Here is a 15,108-nt window from a genome sequence, read left to right on the forward strand (position 1 = left end):
TAATCAAAAGGAACTATCAGCGAAGTTGAACGGGCGGGAGTAAGTTAGCGTCACGTGACCAGGACCAAAACAACTCGATGCGCTCTTTCAGAAAGTTTTGCGCACACAGAACTGTCTGACAAAGGTTGATCAACCCGGTTTGACTGACAGACAAAAGGTTGGGATTTTCGTCACGTGTCGCGGATCGATTCGCTGGACAATTAGCAGCAAAGCCGTAGCAACCGACAACGCAGAGTCACGATTTGATTTCTCCAGTTTTATAAACGACTGAGCAAATGCTCCGGCATCCAGAAACGCTTGCAGACAGACAAGGACCTGTCCTACCGATGTAATTGAGAGAGCCCACGGACTGAATGGAAGGCAGGCGAATGTGAACGCTTGTTTCCATACTTTTGGAGAATTCCCAGGCAGCAAGCTGGTTGAGCCGCGGTTGTGCTTCGCTGCATACCCGAAATTATCCATGGATTGTGGGTTCAATACCACGTACAAATAGAGAATGTCACGTCAAATGGCTGAAGTGACTGAAGAGGCATTTGTTTTTTTGTTGTGCAAGTCATTGGTACGTCTGGTTGCGATTACCTGGACGGTATACATTCGACACATTAGAAATGCGTGACCGATGTGAACCTATCGGAGCAGGTAACGCCGCAAATCAACTACCCAAAATTGTCAATAATCGAAACAATGAGATTATCCAACCATAACGTAATCACTAACCAGCCTCAGTGGAACTTGGTGCTTCGATTACGAAGGAAAGATGTCCAACGGCAGGGGTCCAGAAGCTGGCGTGAGACGAGATCAAACAATATTAAATCTAATGTTCACTAAACAATGTGGAATTCCAGACACAGGCGAAATTGCTTTCCGATGCAAAGAAAAGGCTACCCCCCCCCCTCGAAGCCCCCCCCTCTTGAAGCACGACAGAATCCATAACGCTATCGTTTGAGCAGTCCTCCTATGGGCTGATAGCATACCTCTGACTCTACGGAGTTCTGAGCCAAGCAGTATCGCTCCGTCCGATAAGAAATCCAACGAAATGAGCATTTCTACCGCTACTTAATCCTCTTGACGGTTTTGAAAACTGGCGCGCCTCCGACGAACGTCAGAAAGAATACTGCCAGGGTATCCAAGCCTGCATGAGAGAGAACGGTCAAGACAACGCCACCCAAAGGCTTTGGATCAGAACAGGTAGCGTAAGGTCATCATCAGAGTACACCAACGTTTGGTAAACAAACAGTCACATATGGTCCACCTGAAGGACCACACCTCCAATCAGGTGGGGCGTTGGCGGGAAGCTGGTAGTACATCACAGTCACCAAGGCGGTGAATAAGGCTTTCCATCACGTAATATGCATGCCTAGCCATCGACTATCAAATCGGTTTTCTGCTCTGAGAACTTTTTAGCCACAAGTTTCTGGAGAACTGGACATGATATGGCTGCGCGGAGCGACGGTGGCTGTAGCCAAACCTCGCGCCCTCCTGGTTGGAGCCTACGCGTTGCTCTTGTAAGTGATCAGAAACGTGACAACTGACCGATTCCAGTGTCAGACATACCGCCACCTCCTAGCTGGACTGACTTTTTTCAATTGAGAATGCATCAGGTCAGGTCAGCGAAGCCAAGCTATGATGAAAAATGGAGATTCCCTACATCGGGAATCATTAGTAGTGCGCATTTCACGAAACTCAGAGAGTTTCTAATCCAGGGCCCTCCGGACGGTGGTTCAACACCTGATTGTTTGGTCACGAGGGGCTGAATGGCAGTGGGATGCCTTCTACCCAGAGTATATACGCCAATATATTCTTGGCTTGCAACGAGTGGGGTTTGCAAAGGATTCCAGGAAACCCCCACAGGACGCGTTTACCTCGCTCTTGTTCAAAGATGTAAGTAACTTGTTTTCGGTCCCACCATGTCACAACTCGCTCCATTTCTTCCCACTCTTTGGTGAAGTATCCGTCCCTCATGGCTGTATGGCAGATAGGGATTATAGTTTGCTGTAGCACGATTTCGGTGCCTGGATATCATTCCGATGAAAGAAGGCACGAGGGCTGGGTACCGCCAGGTTATTTAAGCGTAGACAGGAGCAGTCGAAATAGCAGGGGTTGGGTTCGAACCACAGACCTTGCGATTCGTAAGCTGGGGCCTTAACCAAAGAGCTATCTAGAGTTATGAATCAAAGAACTGCCGTACCGTTCTTTCCTTCCTCTCTTTCGGTGCAAACACAGGGCTCGAACCTCCCATCAAAAGCCCATGTAACTAAACCTTTGTGCCGTTCTGACCAATCAGACAAGAGTGACCTTGATGTCCCACAATTCTTCACGACAAAAGAAATAGAAACATGATAAGCGCTATAGACCACTGACGTATCACACGCGTTTTCCATGTGCACCGGACAGACGAAGCATGTGCGACTGAGCGAGGGTAATCAATTGAACCCACGCACATCAATCACAATTCGCAAGCGACATCCTATGAAGATGAAAACAAACCGCTTTTAATCCTAGAACATCCGAGTAAAACCAGTGGAACGAAGAATCGAACTGTGTCAGGCAAGTACACAACTATGTAAGGGAAAAATCGATGCCTTGGAAAAATTTGGTGTCTGCTATTCATTGGTCTGACAGGTTTGGAACAAGATGACAATGTGAACGCAGACCGGTCGTTGCCCGAAACAAATTCTACCAGCGAATGAAGCGTTACCCCTCGGTTTAGCTGAGACTATCTAGGTCTGTCTATACACCTCGGCGATGTGCATTCGGTCAAGCCGACCGAGAACACTAATTAAAGACACAGAATAAAGAGGGGCTTGAACGAGAGCAAGTGTCCCAGAAGGGACACAACGGTGACCGGTCAGACACCCCAGAAAAGATAAACAAGCTGCCGTTTCAAAAGCTCCAAATCAAATTGACATTTGGCAAAAACCGAGGTTCCCATCGGCTGAGTTTGTTTATCGTGACATTCACAACGCACACACGAATTCTGATTTGAATCTGCAGGTCGCATACTTACCGTATTTGCCGTGTTTGGACGGTGTGGCATCCGAACCGGTACAGCAGAACGCGCAGCAAGGCGGTGAGTAGTTCAGACCGCAACCAATGCCACTGCTGGCAGCGCCACAGCTGCTGTTGCTACAACAGCTGCTCGACGTTCCACCGACCATGGGGCAATGCGAACCGGATGATGTGGAACAACAGGAAAGACTGATAAGGCCACTGCCATATTCGCTTGTCTCTGACGGGGTCGACGAAGTGTTTGGTGTCCGTTTGGTGCCTGTACACGCACCACAAACACCACCACGAGACGGAGTGGAGCAAGACAGAGCGTTTCCAGTGGACTGAATGACTGAAAAAGAGCGAGAAACATCAAGAAACTCGTGTGAAGCGCTGGACCCTACTAACCTGTGTGGCGGGGAAGACAGTTGAACAAAAAACGGCCCATAGTGCTGATCACGTGAAACTTGGAAACGAATAATAGCAATTTACATCCTGTATAGCCCAGTTAAAGCAGAGTATCACTCACTGGCTTCACATTTGCGGATGGCAGCGGCAGCGGCCCGGGTGAAAGTTGCCCCAGTGGGCTGAGGAGAAAAGTACATTCGTTGATGTTGTGTACAGCACGGCATGGTGGGATGACCGCTCGTCTGAACGGCGTTCGTTCTGCCTGACCATTGACAACCAGAACGGCTGGTGGATCGAGCCGATTCACCAGCACTTGGATGATGCCCTGATGCTGAATGGACGTAGGAGTTGTTTGTGTTGCATCCAGCCCCGTGTCTGCTTGACAAGAACCGACTGGAATCGTTCATTGACGACGGACCACGATGGGCTGCTCCACCTGAGGTGATCCCGTTAGACGCCGTAGCATTGCTAGTCGACCGCGTGGCAAACGACGGGCCGGAATGTGTTGAAGTGGAACCGCGATTCACAGGTGTTGAACTGGTGGAGTTGTTTGTGTTCACGTTCGAGCCTGGGTCTGCTTTCACACTAGCCGCCTTCATTGCATTTGCTTTGCGAGCCTCGCGACGACGAGCACGCTTTGTGATCTCTTTCATGTGTTTTGGACCAGGACCTTTTTTACTGTCTAAAACCTGATGTGGACAAACAAATAATGCGCATCACAGCAAGGTGATTGAAAAAGAAGAGTACTGATATTCATTCAGCGGCAACACCCTTTTGATGTCCAGTTGTCCTGCCACCCGAAGGAAGGCTGAGATACTACAAAAGTTTCCCAAGCCTAGAGAGGATCAACCAAGACATCGGGATTGGGCTCGAACCAGGGGCTGTCCGGTCAGTAATTTCGTACCTTAATTAATGAATTACCTCGAGCTGAGATGGTATGTGAAGCTAGGAATAAACCGAGTTCGGCGGCTAACTGCCATGCCCCCGGAGGGAGGCACGAGGCTTGGATATTGGCTTGGATATTGCCAGGTTACCCAAGCCTAGACAGGGGAAGTCGAGAGACAGAAATCGGGTTGGGACCAGGGACCTTCCAGTCAGTAAATTCGCGCTCTAACCAATTGGTCCATCTCGCCCCTTATTGACTCTCCAAACACATCTGTTCCACACAACCCCTTGGTGTTACCTTCCACATGCCCCGGCATATTTACAAATACGAGGGATATGGAAAGCGCACTGAACACAAAAACATAACACCACGAAGAAGACGGCAAATCAGACGGAGTTCTGGTAGCGATCGTTTCACCCAATTCAATGGTGTCTTTTCACCTACGCTTTTACATAGTTCTTCTATAGAGGAGAATGTTGGTAGCTCAGGTAGCGTCGATGGTCGTTGGCTTGTTCGCTGAGCTGGGCAATTTGGTTGCAAACGTTTCATCACCAATCGAGGTGACATCATCAGTGCGTTCTCCTGTCCAACGGATGAGATGTTGAGGCCATCAGTCTCTGAAGAGACTGACTGAAGTTTAGATCAATTGACAAAATGGAACGAGAAGAACGCATGGTGCCCCTAATTGGCAATGGCTGTTGAGTCAACACCCTTCCATCTATTTTTTTTCCCAAGTAGAAGAAACCTTGGACGATCGCTTTTGTGGAACGAGACATACGAATTCAATCCAACGGCATTTGGTCTGCTGCATGTCACGTCAGTTGGCTGAGATAAGGCGACCGTTCCCAGTGAACGATGCAAAACCGCGCAGGTTGATACTCTGCGAATTGTGTCGCTAAGCGTCAGAGTATACGACAATCCAGATAGCACGCACAGGTTCGCTGCTACGATTGCGCGCTGCGATCATGGGGCGCACACCGTCGAGGTATTCACATGCTTTTGTCTTTTAACCAGTTTCGGAGTCAGAATCACACCAATTGATGGTGGAACGATGAGAAGAACTTCGACCACTGCGGTCAAATTTGACTGCATGCCTAGGCAAGAACTGCCCGTTTTATGAGTACCAAGTGTTGTTGTAGATGAGTCAAATCCGTAAATCAAACTCACGACGAACAAACAGAAACAGAGTTAAGAGCGTCCTGTAGAATAGATATCAAGTGAAAAACGCGCGACGTTTTATGCCCTGAGGTGAATTTCACTAAGTGAATTATTCGAGGGGAATTGTCGAAAATTCCCTGGTACGATCGACTGTTATACACTTTTGTACTTGCTTCGATCGATCAAGGGCAGCTATTGCACACATATGCAAGAACCTATGGTGCGATACGTTGTACCCGATTCACACAACACAGGTAAATCACTACCTTCGATATAAACCTGGCCAAAAAAGTTGGCACTTGATACACCCACAAGCGGTGGAAGTCCTTCGGGTTTAGCAGGAAAAATAAGCTTTGTATTCTACTACCTCTGAGAACGACTTCCATAATGTTATCTAAACAAGTAGAAAACATTTAAACTATCATCATAATCATTATCACCATCACCATCATCACCAACATCATCATCATCATCCTCACCAACATCATCCTCACCATGATGATCAACATGATCATCACCATCATAATCGTCATCATCAGAAGTACCCTCCCTACAGTGAAACATCCCTAGACCTCCCTACAGCATACGGAAGCTATCGAAGCGGTAAGAGTCTAGCGAGTGAAGGCGTTGCCATATGCCAATAAAACACAAACCCCGCATGTTTTTATTCATGAAAAATGATCAGCAGTGGCCGTTGTTTTACCAGGGGTTTAGCCGTGATAGCAGATGTGATGTACCGCCGAAAATAAGATATCCGTGCTGTTTATCTTTGATTCAATAGGCGTCAGCGACTGTTTATCCCTCCAAGTTCAAGGGGGGAGGGCTATCAGTAAACAAGTGATACAAAACCCCATCTCGGGCAGCCCAGACAGAATTAATCATTTAAACAGTAGATCCTGACTGTGGTTCATATTTTGTTCATCCAACTGCGTGAGGACACAGTGATGCAACGCCTGCTAAGCAAAGAACTTGTGAAGACAGCGTCCTGGCATCAACGGAACTGAACGCAATGGTTCAAGGCAACACCAAGCGGTGTGGTGTATGCCTAAATGACCCCACGTTAACTGTACGATCTCAAAAATAGATTTTCGGCCAAGATTGACGATGGATCATCCTAATGCTGGCACGGTGGAACATGCCGTCGGCACACCCCCCCCCAGTCGCAAAGAAAGCTCATGCGGCTAGGGAGAAGAACGTCAGCAACAACGGTGTGAATATTCTGTGGATGATCGAAGGCACCCGAAGGTAATGATACCACTATAACGAATGCCAGCAGGCTGAGAACGTAGTATTTCGATGAAAAATTAGCGTACCTTTCAAAACGAAACTGACCCGTAACGGTGGATAAACAACCTTATAAGTAGTGCATTACGTATCGCGATATCTCGNCCAGAAGAGGTATGTCGTCTGCGTACTCGATATCTGAACGAACGCCCCAGGAGCGCTTACACAGGCATGGCATTACAGGCTGATATTGAATCTTCCATGATCGTATCAATGACGAAGCTGAAGAGGAAAAATGAAAGAGGACAGCCCGGTCAGGCCTGTCAGACACCACTTGATGTGGACTCAGGGGAGAGCTTTCCTTAGACCTTTACACGGCCGCGGGAGTTGCCGTACAGCGCCTTAATGAGGGTCAAGAATTTACGGGGGAATTAGACTCATTCTAGTGTGACTGGCTACCAAAACACTATTTGTAACAATGTATGGGCGCTTACTGTATTACGCTACTGACGGTAGCTCAATTCAAGTAGCCCTAGTGTGATCCATTTTAAGAGGTCACACGTGAAATCTGGCCAACGGGAGCTACCAGGGCATTGAAATCTTCTTGAAGGTAGCTCTTGGGAGAGCTGCCGGCAACAGCCGTGGGTCAATGCGTTTGCTGCCAGGATGGCCTTGAGGGTTGTCCTATGTTCTTCCCAGGTGTGTGTCAACGGTCAATCATGCAATGAATACCAAAGAATGGGTGCAGAAAAGAGTCGGTGGCGAACTTCCTGTGGTTTAAACGAACTAACTGTAGTCTGTCATTTTGCGCTTTCCGAAAACTGAAGACAACGGCAATTTGCACCCCCTTCAGTTCCTCAAAGATGGGTTCTTCCTTTCAGCAACCTCGTGAGTAGTTTCCTTTATGAAAATATACTGCGATATCTCGAATATTGTGCCAAAGGAAACATGAGGCGGTTTGGGTGCAGCACATTCAGTTGAAGAATATCCTAAACGAGTAATTCAGTTGGGTCTCTCGTGGAAACCAAAATGATTTGCAAATGAGTGTACGTCTCGGAAACAGTCCAATTTGGGTTCAAGTAGAACATAAGGTTGACGAAAACTCGGGGACTGCGCCTACCTGATGAGTCCAAAGAAGGGCGAAACCGGTCGTGGGCTGTCGAAGAGTTTTCAGAAACCTTGTGAGCAGTTTCCTTCCTTATTCGCACCAACACCCGAGACAAAGTCTGATTGCCCATGAAAGGTGTCCTTTAGCGGGGTCGAGTATCACATTTTAGTGGGGAGAGTAGTGAGTTGTCCAGGCTTTTCGTTCCGATATGGCGCATTCTTGATTGGCCTTCACGTCAAAGTGACCAAATAGGTTTTTTATGAATGACTGATGACAAACAGATTAGACCTATCACCGGAAGAGGGCGCGAAAATTAGCCAAGTCATCCGCCCTAGGGGTTGCCAGACGCGAGGAGCAGCCTGGCTGCAAGGGCAAACGATGAAGCGCAGTTGTCATCAGCACTAAAGTTGTTCTCAGAGCTGTACATTTGGAATGCAAACAATCGATTACTGAACCTCTCGTGGACGTGTGAATGAAATGATCGGTTGTGGGGCTCTTTCGGTGCAACTTGAAGGAAACACGGGGGCTGGGTTTGAACAACAGACATTCCGGTAATAATTTCACACCTGACCGCCGAGCTGCCCTGGTCCGTTTTCCGCGATCGGTACAACTTAGTCCAAATGCTCCCATCTTTCCCCAAAACGCACATATATATTTCCGCCCCTTTGGAAATATACTTTGAGATATAACACTTTGAACTAAAATAAACTCATTGCCTCTTGCAGCCTGAACATGACCGTAAAATTCTATATGAATCTCCTCACTGATGAGGAAGTAAATCGGAAATAGCGAAGGCAAAGACTACTTGTAAGTAATGTTTGTGCGTTTGGTTGTATGGACCACGTTGAATGCGGAACTGTATCAATTGGTTCAGCTGCTTGAAAAATAATTTCTGAGGTAAACTGGTATTTGGCCGACAGGGTTCGAAGAGCGTGGCTACATTTCTGATGAAATAAATTGATGTAATACAACTGACTACTCATATTCCACACATTCCAGCAGCCTAGTAGGAAGGGGACTCGAATACTCGAAAGTGTAGAAATGTGGACAAAAGAGCTGATCAATCTATAACACGAGGGAGACTATTGTTGAACTCTGAACTTCTGTTCGCGGCGAGACAGTTTCATTTCATATTTGTCCCTAGGTACGATGAAAGCAATTCGTGAGTGTGTGGGCGGAAAATGTTTCACGTGACATCTGATGCTAGAAAAACGTATCTGTTTGGATAACATGATAAATGATAGGGGCGCTTTTCCTCTCGGGTCAGTTTGGCCCGAAACACAACGCACTCTTGGACATGCCAACCACCGGAAAGCAGCCAACAAACTTGCCGCCTGGGCACACAATACAAAACACGTGGCACTCATCGCAAAAAGTGCGGTCAGGAAAGATAAATGCACTATACAGTATGCTATAGAGTGCATCGGCCGTACAATGTGTAATGAGATAGCTAAGTGGTAGTGACGGCAGTGGGACGGGAGCATCGTTTAAGGTGGGAGATTAGAAGAGCATTCCTTGTGTTCCGTAATTGGGTCTCCTTGGGGAGGTCAACAGCTAACAGCACATCTGTTTTCTGGTTAAAGCCCTTTGTAAAGCCGTTGTTTAGCTGCTTGTAGGACGTTCACATTGTCCGGAGGCCAGCCACCCCTAAAAACCGATCAGCACATCAATCGGACGGACGAGTCACGTGCAGGCTACGGACCGAACGAAGGCATGCTCTAATTGGTCAAAATGTCAGCCAATCAGGATCAAGCATCGTTAGCATGGCGCTTCTTGCCCCCTTCGAGAAGATTCCAGCACGAACTTGGGGAACATTCTGTGAGCAGACATTCCGGTAATAATTTCACACCTGACCGCCGAGCTGCCCTGGTCCGTTTTCCGCAATCGGTACAACTTAGTCCAAATGCTCCCATCTTTCCCCAAAACGCACATATATATTTCCGCCCCTTTGGAAATATACTTTGAGATATAACACTTTGAACTAAAATAAACTCATTGCCTCTTGCAGCCTGAACATGACCGTAAAATTCTATATGAATCTCCTCACTGATGAGGAAGTAAATCGGAAATAGCGAAGGCAAAGACTACTTGTAAGTAATGTTTGTGCGTTTGGTTGTATGGACCACGTTGAATGCGGAACTGTATCAATTGGTTCAGCTGCTTGAAAAATAATTTCTGAGGTAAACTGGTATTTGGCCGACAGGGTTCGAAGAGCGTGGCTACATTTCTGATGAAATAAATTGATGTAATACAACTGACTACTCATATTCCACACATTCCAGCAGCCTAGTAGGAAGGGGACTCGAATACTCGAAAGTGTAGAAATGTGGACAAAAGAGCTGATCAATCTATAACACGAGGGAGACTATTGTTGAACTCTGAACTTCTGTTCGCGGCGAGACAGTTTCATTTCATATTTGTCCCTAGGTACGATGAAAGCAATTCGTGAGTGTGTGGGCAGAAAATGTTTCACGTGACATCTGATGCTAGAAAATCGTATCTGTTTGGATAAAATGATAAATGATAGGGGCGCTTTTCCTTTCGGGTCAGTTTGGCCCGAAACACAACGCACTCTTGGACATGCCAACCACCGGAAAGCAGCCAACAAACTTGCCGCCTGGGCACACAATACAAAACACGTGGCACTCATCGCAAAAAGTGCGGTCAGGAAAGATAAATGCACTATACAGTATGCTATAGAGTGCATCGGCCGTACAATGTGTAATGAGATAGCTAAGTGGTAGTGACGGCAGTGGGACGGGAGCATCGTTTAAGGTGGGAGATTAGAAGAGCATTCCTTGTGTTCCGTAATTGGGTCTCCTTGGGGAGGTCAACAGCTAACAGCACATCTGTTTTCTGGTTAAAGCCCTTTGTAAAGCCGTTGTTTAGCTGCTTGTAGGACGTTCACATTGTCCGGAGGCCAGCCACCCCTAAAAACCGATCAGCACATCAATCGGACGGACGAGTCACGTGCAGGCTACGGACCGAACGAAGGCATGCTCTAATTGGTCAAAATGTCAGCCAATCAGGATCAAGCATCGTTAGCATGGCGCTTCTTGCCCCCTTCGAGAAGATTCCAGCACGAACTTGGGGAACATTCTGTGAGTACCTTACAAATACAGTTGTAATAATCTTCCTTTGTCTCCGTAAAAGGTTGTCTGAAGCTACCGTGCCTTTTGATATACCATAGTGGGTGGAGCAGGAACGATATAGAGTTGTACGGCAAGTCACAACACATACCCAGTACACTGATATTCGGAAAAAACCCCGAGGAGCAGAACCACGCAACCATAAAAGCGATATCCATGAAATGCGACTAACTCATTTAACGGAAAACCTCAATTCAGCTGACGGAGGTAGTGCTCTGTATACATGGTGGGGGAGCGCCGAGTCTCCACGCGCGCCTTTTCGACAGCTCATTCTAATACTGAAGACGGCAATTGACTGAAAAGCTGATGTCGTACAGCTGCTATGGATCTAAGGCTCACGATTCAACCTAGTCTACTTGATCCAAGAAAAAATTACCATTCATCATCAGGGACAACAAGTTGGGGAATTTTCTGGGTTGTGCTGAAAATCAAATCATTCAGGTGTAGCACCCTTTCGGTGTGTAACTGCCACGCTACCCGGAGGAAGTACGAGGTCTGGGATACTGCCAGGTTGCCCGAACCTAGAAAGGGGAATTCGAGGCCGGTCAGTAAATTCGCGCTCTAACCAGGGACTGATGTCAAGTGGTTGGACACGGTCATTTTGATCATTCCGTATATTGAATATCCACAAAATTCTATTAAACCAGGTAATCGACAGAGTTCTATCCATTGACCGACTGAAACCGACGAGCATTTTTTTAAAATGCGTCCAACTGAGTGAGACCTTACAACTTACCTGTGCAAACAGCCCGGTTTGCCTGTCCCGTTGCAACCATCGTTTGACACAAAGCACACAAGCGTTGCACAAGTCACCTGACCGCGCCGCTGCCTGTTGGCCAAAACATCCGGCGAAATGTTCGGAATAGCGGGTACTGATGGTGAACCGGGAGGAAGACGATTTTGTCCCACAAATGCAACAACCCGTTTGACTGCGAAATTGCGATCGGCTGGAACTGGTCCCACCACCGGAGCCGGTCGAGTGGCCACCACTCATTGTCGAATTATGAGCTGACAACGAGGACGGGGGCTCAATTCAACACAGTGTCTATACCGGGAAAACAAGGTCCAAGAGACTGGAATTAGATAAGGGCCAAACCTCTGTGTCATTATCGAGGATCTGGGTAGTGATACAAAGTAAGCGGCATACGTTTAAAACGGCCATTCGAACTGACACTCACGAAAGCTGTTCATGGTTTTTGCTCATGTCAAACACATTGTGACTGAGGATTTAGGCGTTCAGACAGCTTAATCGAGTCAAATAGCATAAATCCACCCATTTTTTTAAAAAAACTTTTCAACAACATAAGGAGACGTTTGTATATTTGTGATGTATTACTCATAAGGTTGCTGAAAATCCGTCGACAGCCCACGACCGGTTTCGCCCTTTTTTGGAGCTCAAAATGAAGGCGCAGCCCCTGGAAACATCACAAACGTAGGGTTCAGCTGGGTTCCAGGTGAGTCTCCCGAAAAATGAGTGTATATTCGCCAATTTCGTGCGATTTGGTTTCAAGTAGAACATAAGGTTGACGGAAGCTCGGGAACTGCGCCTACCTGATGAGCCCCAAGAAGGGCGAAACCGGTCGTGGGCTGTCTAGGAGTTTTCAGCAACCCTATGAGTAGTGCAAAACAAACACATGTATCGCGATATCTCGAATAGCGTGGCAACTGAAACATGGGGCGGCCTGGTGAAGCACATTTAGTTGCTTGGAAACATCACAAACGAGAGGTTCAGCTGGGTTCCAGATGAGTCTCTCGAAAAACCAGATTAGTTTGCAAACGAGTGTATATTCGATAATTAGACGTTCATTATCTTGATGCCCGCTAGACTGCCATAATTGGCATCCCGTGTACGCAGACCACAGGGGAAAATATGCCTTGTCTAGATGGTTAAGGCGAAGCAGAGATACACCGCACCGCTTCACCGACAGTCATGGGCCCAAAAACGTCGGCGCCAAGAAGGCAGGCCACCAAACAGTGTGACCATGTGTGGGCGGTGTGATCAATCAATTCAAATCATACTGGAAGATGCGTTTGGAAAAGTTGTTTCACCTGGAAGCTTCCTCCGAAATTCCGGGCCAGTATCTGAGCGTAACATGACTCAGATTATGGAGTACACACTACTTCTAAGTATGACTTTAGGAGTTTCTGACTGTTCTGAGTTCCACCCAATAAGTCTATGAATTCCAGAAAGTGTGGAATCTGAACGAGCTAGTCTGTACGAAGAACTACTGATCACGGATGAAATTTAGGCATGCAGCAGTGGAGATAACATCAGCCGATGGAACAGAAATGTTCTCGGACACGCCGAGAACTGTTCGGTAGGCAATGATTAGCCATAATGAACCACGGCTCTGGCAGCCTCGAATGGAGTCTAAGGCACCCTAATTTCCTTTGTAATATGAAGGCCAATGCCATAATTAGTTGAATTGTGACCTCCTAGTAAATCACAAAAGAGCCTCTGCGTTGACTGTGCTTTAAATCCACTTGGAAATAACTCGCCTATGTTGACCTATCCANCAAGTGAGCAGGTCACCAAATTGGCCAGGTAATAAGGCAGGCGGGGAACCAATCAGTAAGTCCTTTTCAGATTATCACACTAGATCAGTGTTGAGTGTCAATTAATGGCTCTTGTCGGTTATTGAAGTTATCAAAATCTTGCTTTGGTGGATTGGGGGGGGGAGAGGTTAAATTAATTCCGATCGGGTTTGGTTCGTTAATCTTCCACTTCAGTGAGCTTCAGTTGGTGATTCACCTCGGTTGCCACTGGTAGATTTTCCCTGGTTTTTGTGGGGTCTCGAGTGCTCCGACAATTTAGTTTGAGGGGGGTTGAGGTCAAAGTATAAGTGCTAAAACCCCGACTTCGAGATTGCTGCATATTCGACGCAAGAACTCGTAACCGGAAAGTTATTCCCTTAAGAGGACAGACAGCCTTTGTCTAACATCTGAGCATCGCAAAGCCCACGTCCTGAAAACTGCCAAAACGTATGACCACTGCTAAATCGATCGTTAAGTAGAGGGTACCGTTTCGATTGGGACGTTTCTCAGAACTGTGAGAAGTATGATTGATAACACGGAACGTTGTTGATCGAACTCCGAACTATACTCAAACCTCACATCACGAACGGGGAACAATGTGAACGTACAGCCAAAACTTGCGCCATCTTCCATGCAAACAGCCGAGAAAACTTCAGAAAGATGAAGAAGTATCGTGGCTGATAGACGGTGGTTTAATGAATTCAGCCCAGGATCACAACAGCCAAAGTTTACTAGACACATGTTTACGGTTGTTGATGAAGCACATAGAAGAAATCCGAAAAAGAAAGACCACGAATCCATAAGACATGGAGAAAACAGCCCAGCTTTCAGAGCAACAGACCGGCGCCTGCCTCAAGCCAGTTCATCGATCGTCAATGAAGAGGAAACAACTGAACCAAGTAAGTAATATCGACAAGGTTGTCGGAAGACACTGTTTTACAGACGTAGTAGAGCATAAAGTGTAGCGAAACAAATGACCCTAGCGGAATCTCTCACACAGAATCACAAAAAAAATCAATAGGGTGTTTACAAGGCGCGTCAACAACGGAGCGTCTATATTCACAGACAAAACCGACAAGTATCTAGCGACCGTGGACAAAGAAGCCCGAAGGTGCAATTAGGTTTGGAGGCGTTCGACCTAGTTTCTAGCATTCTGAGTTGGCTTGGCTGAAGCCAGCAACCTCAAAAGATGACTGACACTCACAAGGGTGGGAGGGTGATACGAACGAACAGAAAGACAAGAGCTTTGTCCAAGCCGTGCGATTCACTCCACGTTGATAAGGAAGGTAAACGGAAACCTTTTACCGAAATCGTTCGGTGTGAGAACAAAACCGTTGACGGGATGAGAATTGGCTCAAACTGTTGGTGTGAATTTCACCGCGTCGAAACAGAAGACTTGGATTCAAAATTTCAATTACGACGTGGCTTGACTGCACTTCACCTAATCTACAAGGCAAGCATCAAATGAAAAGTTGGGAATAGTCTTACGCACTCCAGTCTATGCTTGGCAAAATGAGCTTCTATGTTCGCGACTCAGAAAGAAAGAAAGAAAGAGAAAGCGTTCAGCTGTAGCACCCTTCCGGAGCCTAGCTGCCATGCCACCCGAAGGAAGCACGAGGGCTGGGATACTGCCAGGTTGCCCAAGCCTAGAC

The 15,108-nt window shown here is 47.0% G+C and overlaps 2 protein-coding genes across 2 annotated transcripts in view; one reads left to right on the forward strand and one right to left on the reverse strand.

The window, feature by feature from the left end:
- T265_11362 (hypothetical protein) overlaps positions 1–15,108 on the reverse strand; it is a gene marked incomplete at both ends in the record, with an annotated part of 52,670 nt that overhangs the window by 12,684 nt on the left and 24,878 nt on the right. Inside the window, 4 exons of the mRNA XM_009177995.1 lie at positions 3,008–3,340; positions 3,397–3,483; positions 3,518–4,085; positions 11,658–11,966. Of these exons, the coding sequence (XP_009176259.1) occupies positions 3,008–3,340; positions 3,397–3,483; positions 3,518–4,085; positions 11,658–11,915 (1,246 nt within the window). The remainder of the gene's footprint in view (positions 1–3,007; positions 3,341–3,396; positions 3,484–3,517; positions 4,086–11,657; positions 11,967–15,108) is intronic.
- The window catches only part of T265_11363 (hypothetical protein), a gene marked incomplete at both ends in the record, with an annotated part of 5,697 nt that continues 4,784 nt past the window's right edge, over positions 14,196–15,108 (forward strand). Inside the window, one exon of the mRNA XM_009177996.1 lies at positions 14,196–14,355. Within this exon, the coding sequence (XP_009176260.1) occupies positions 14,196–14,355 (160 nt within the window). The remainder of the gene's footprint in view (positions 14,356–15,108) is intronic.

This window comes from Opisthorchis viverrini (assembly GCF_000715545.1).
Source record: "Opisthorchis viverrini unplaced genomic scaffold opera_v5_482, whole genome shotgun sequence".
NCBI classification, from domain to species: Eukaryota; Metazoa; Platyhelminthes; class Trematoda; order Opisthorchiida; family Opisthorchiidae; genus Opisthorchis; species Opisthorchis viverrini.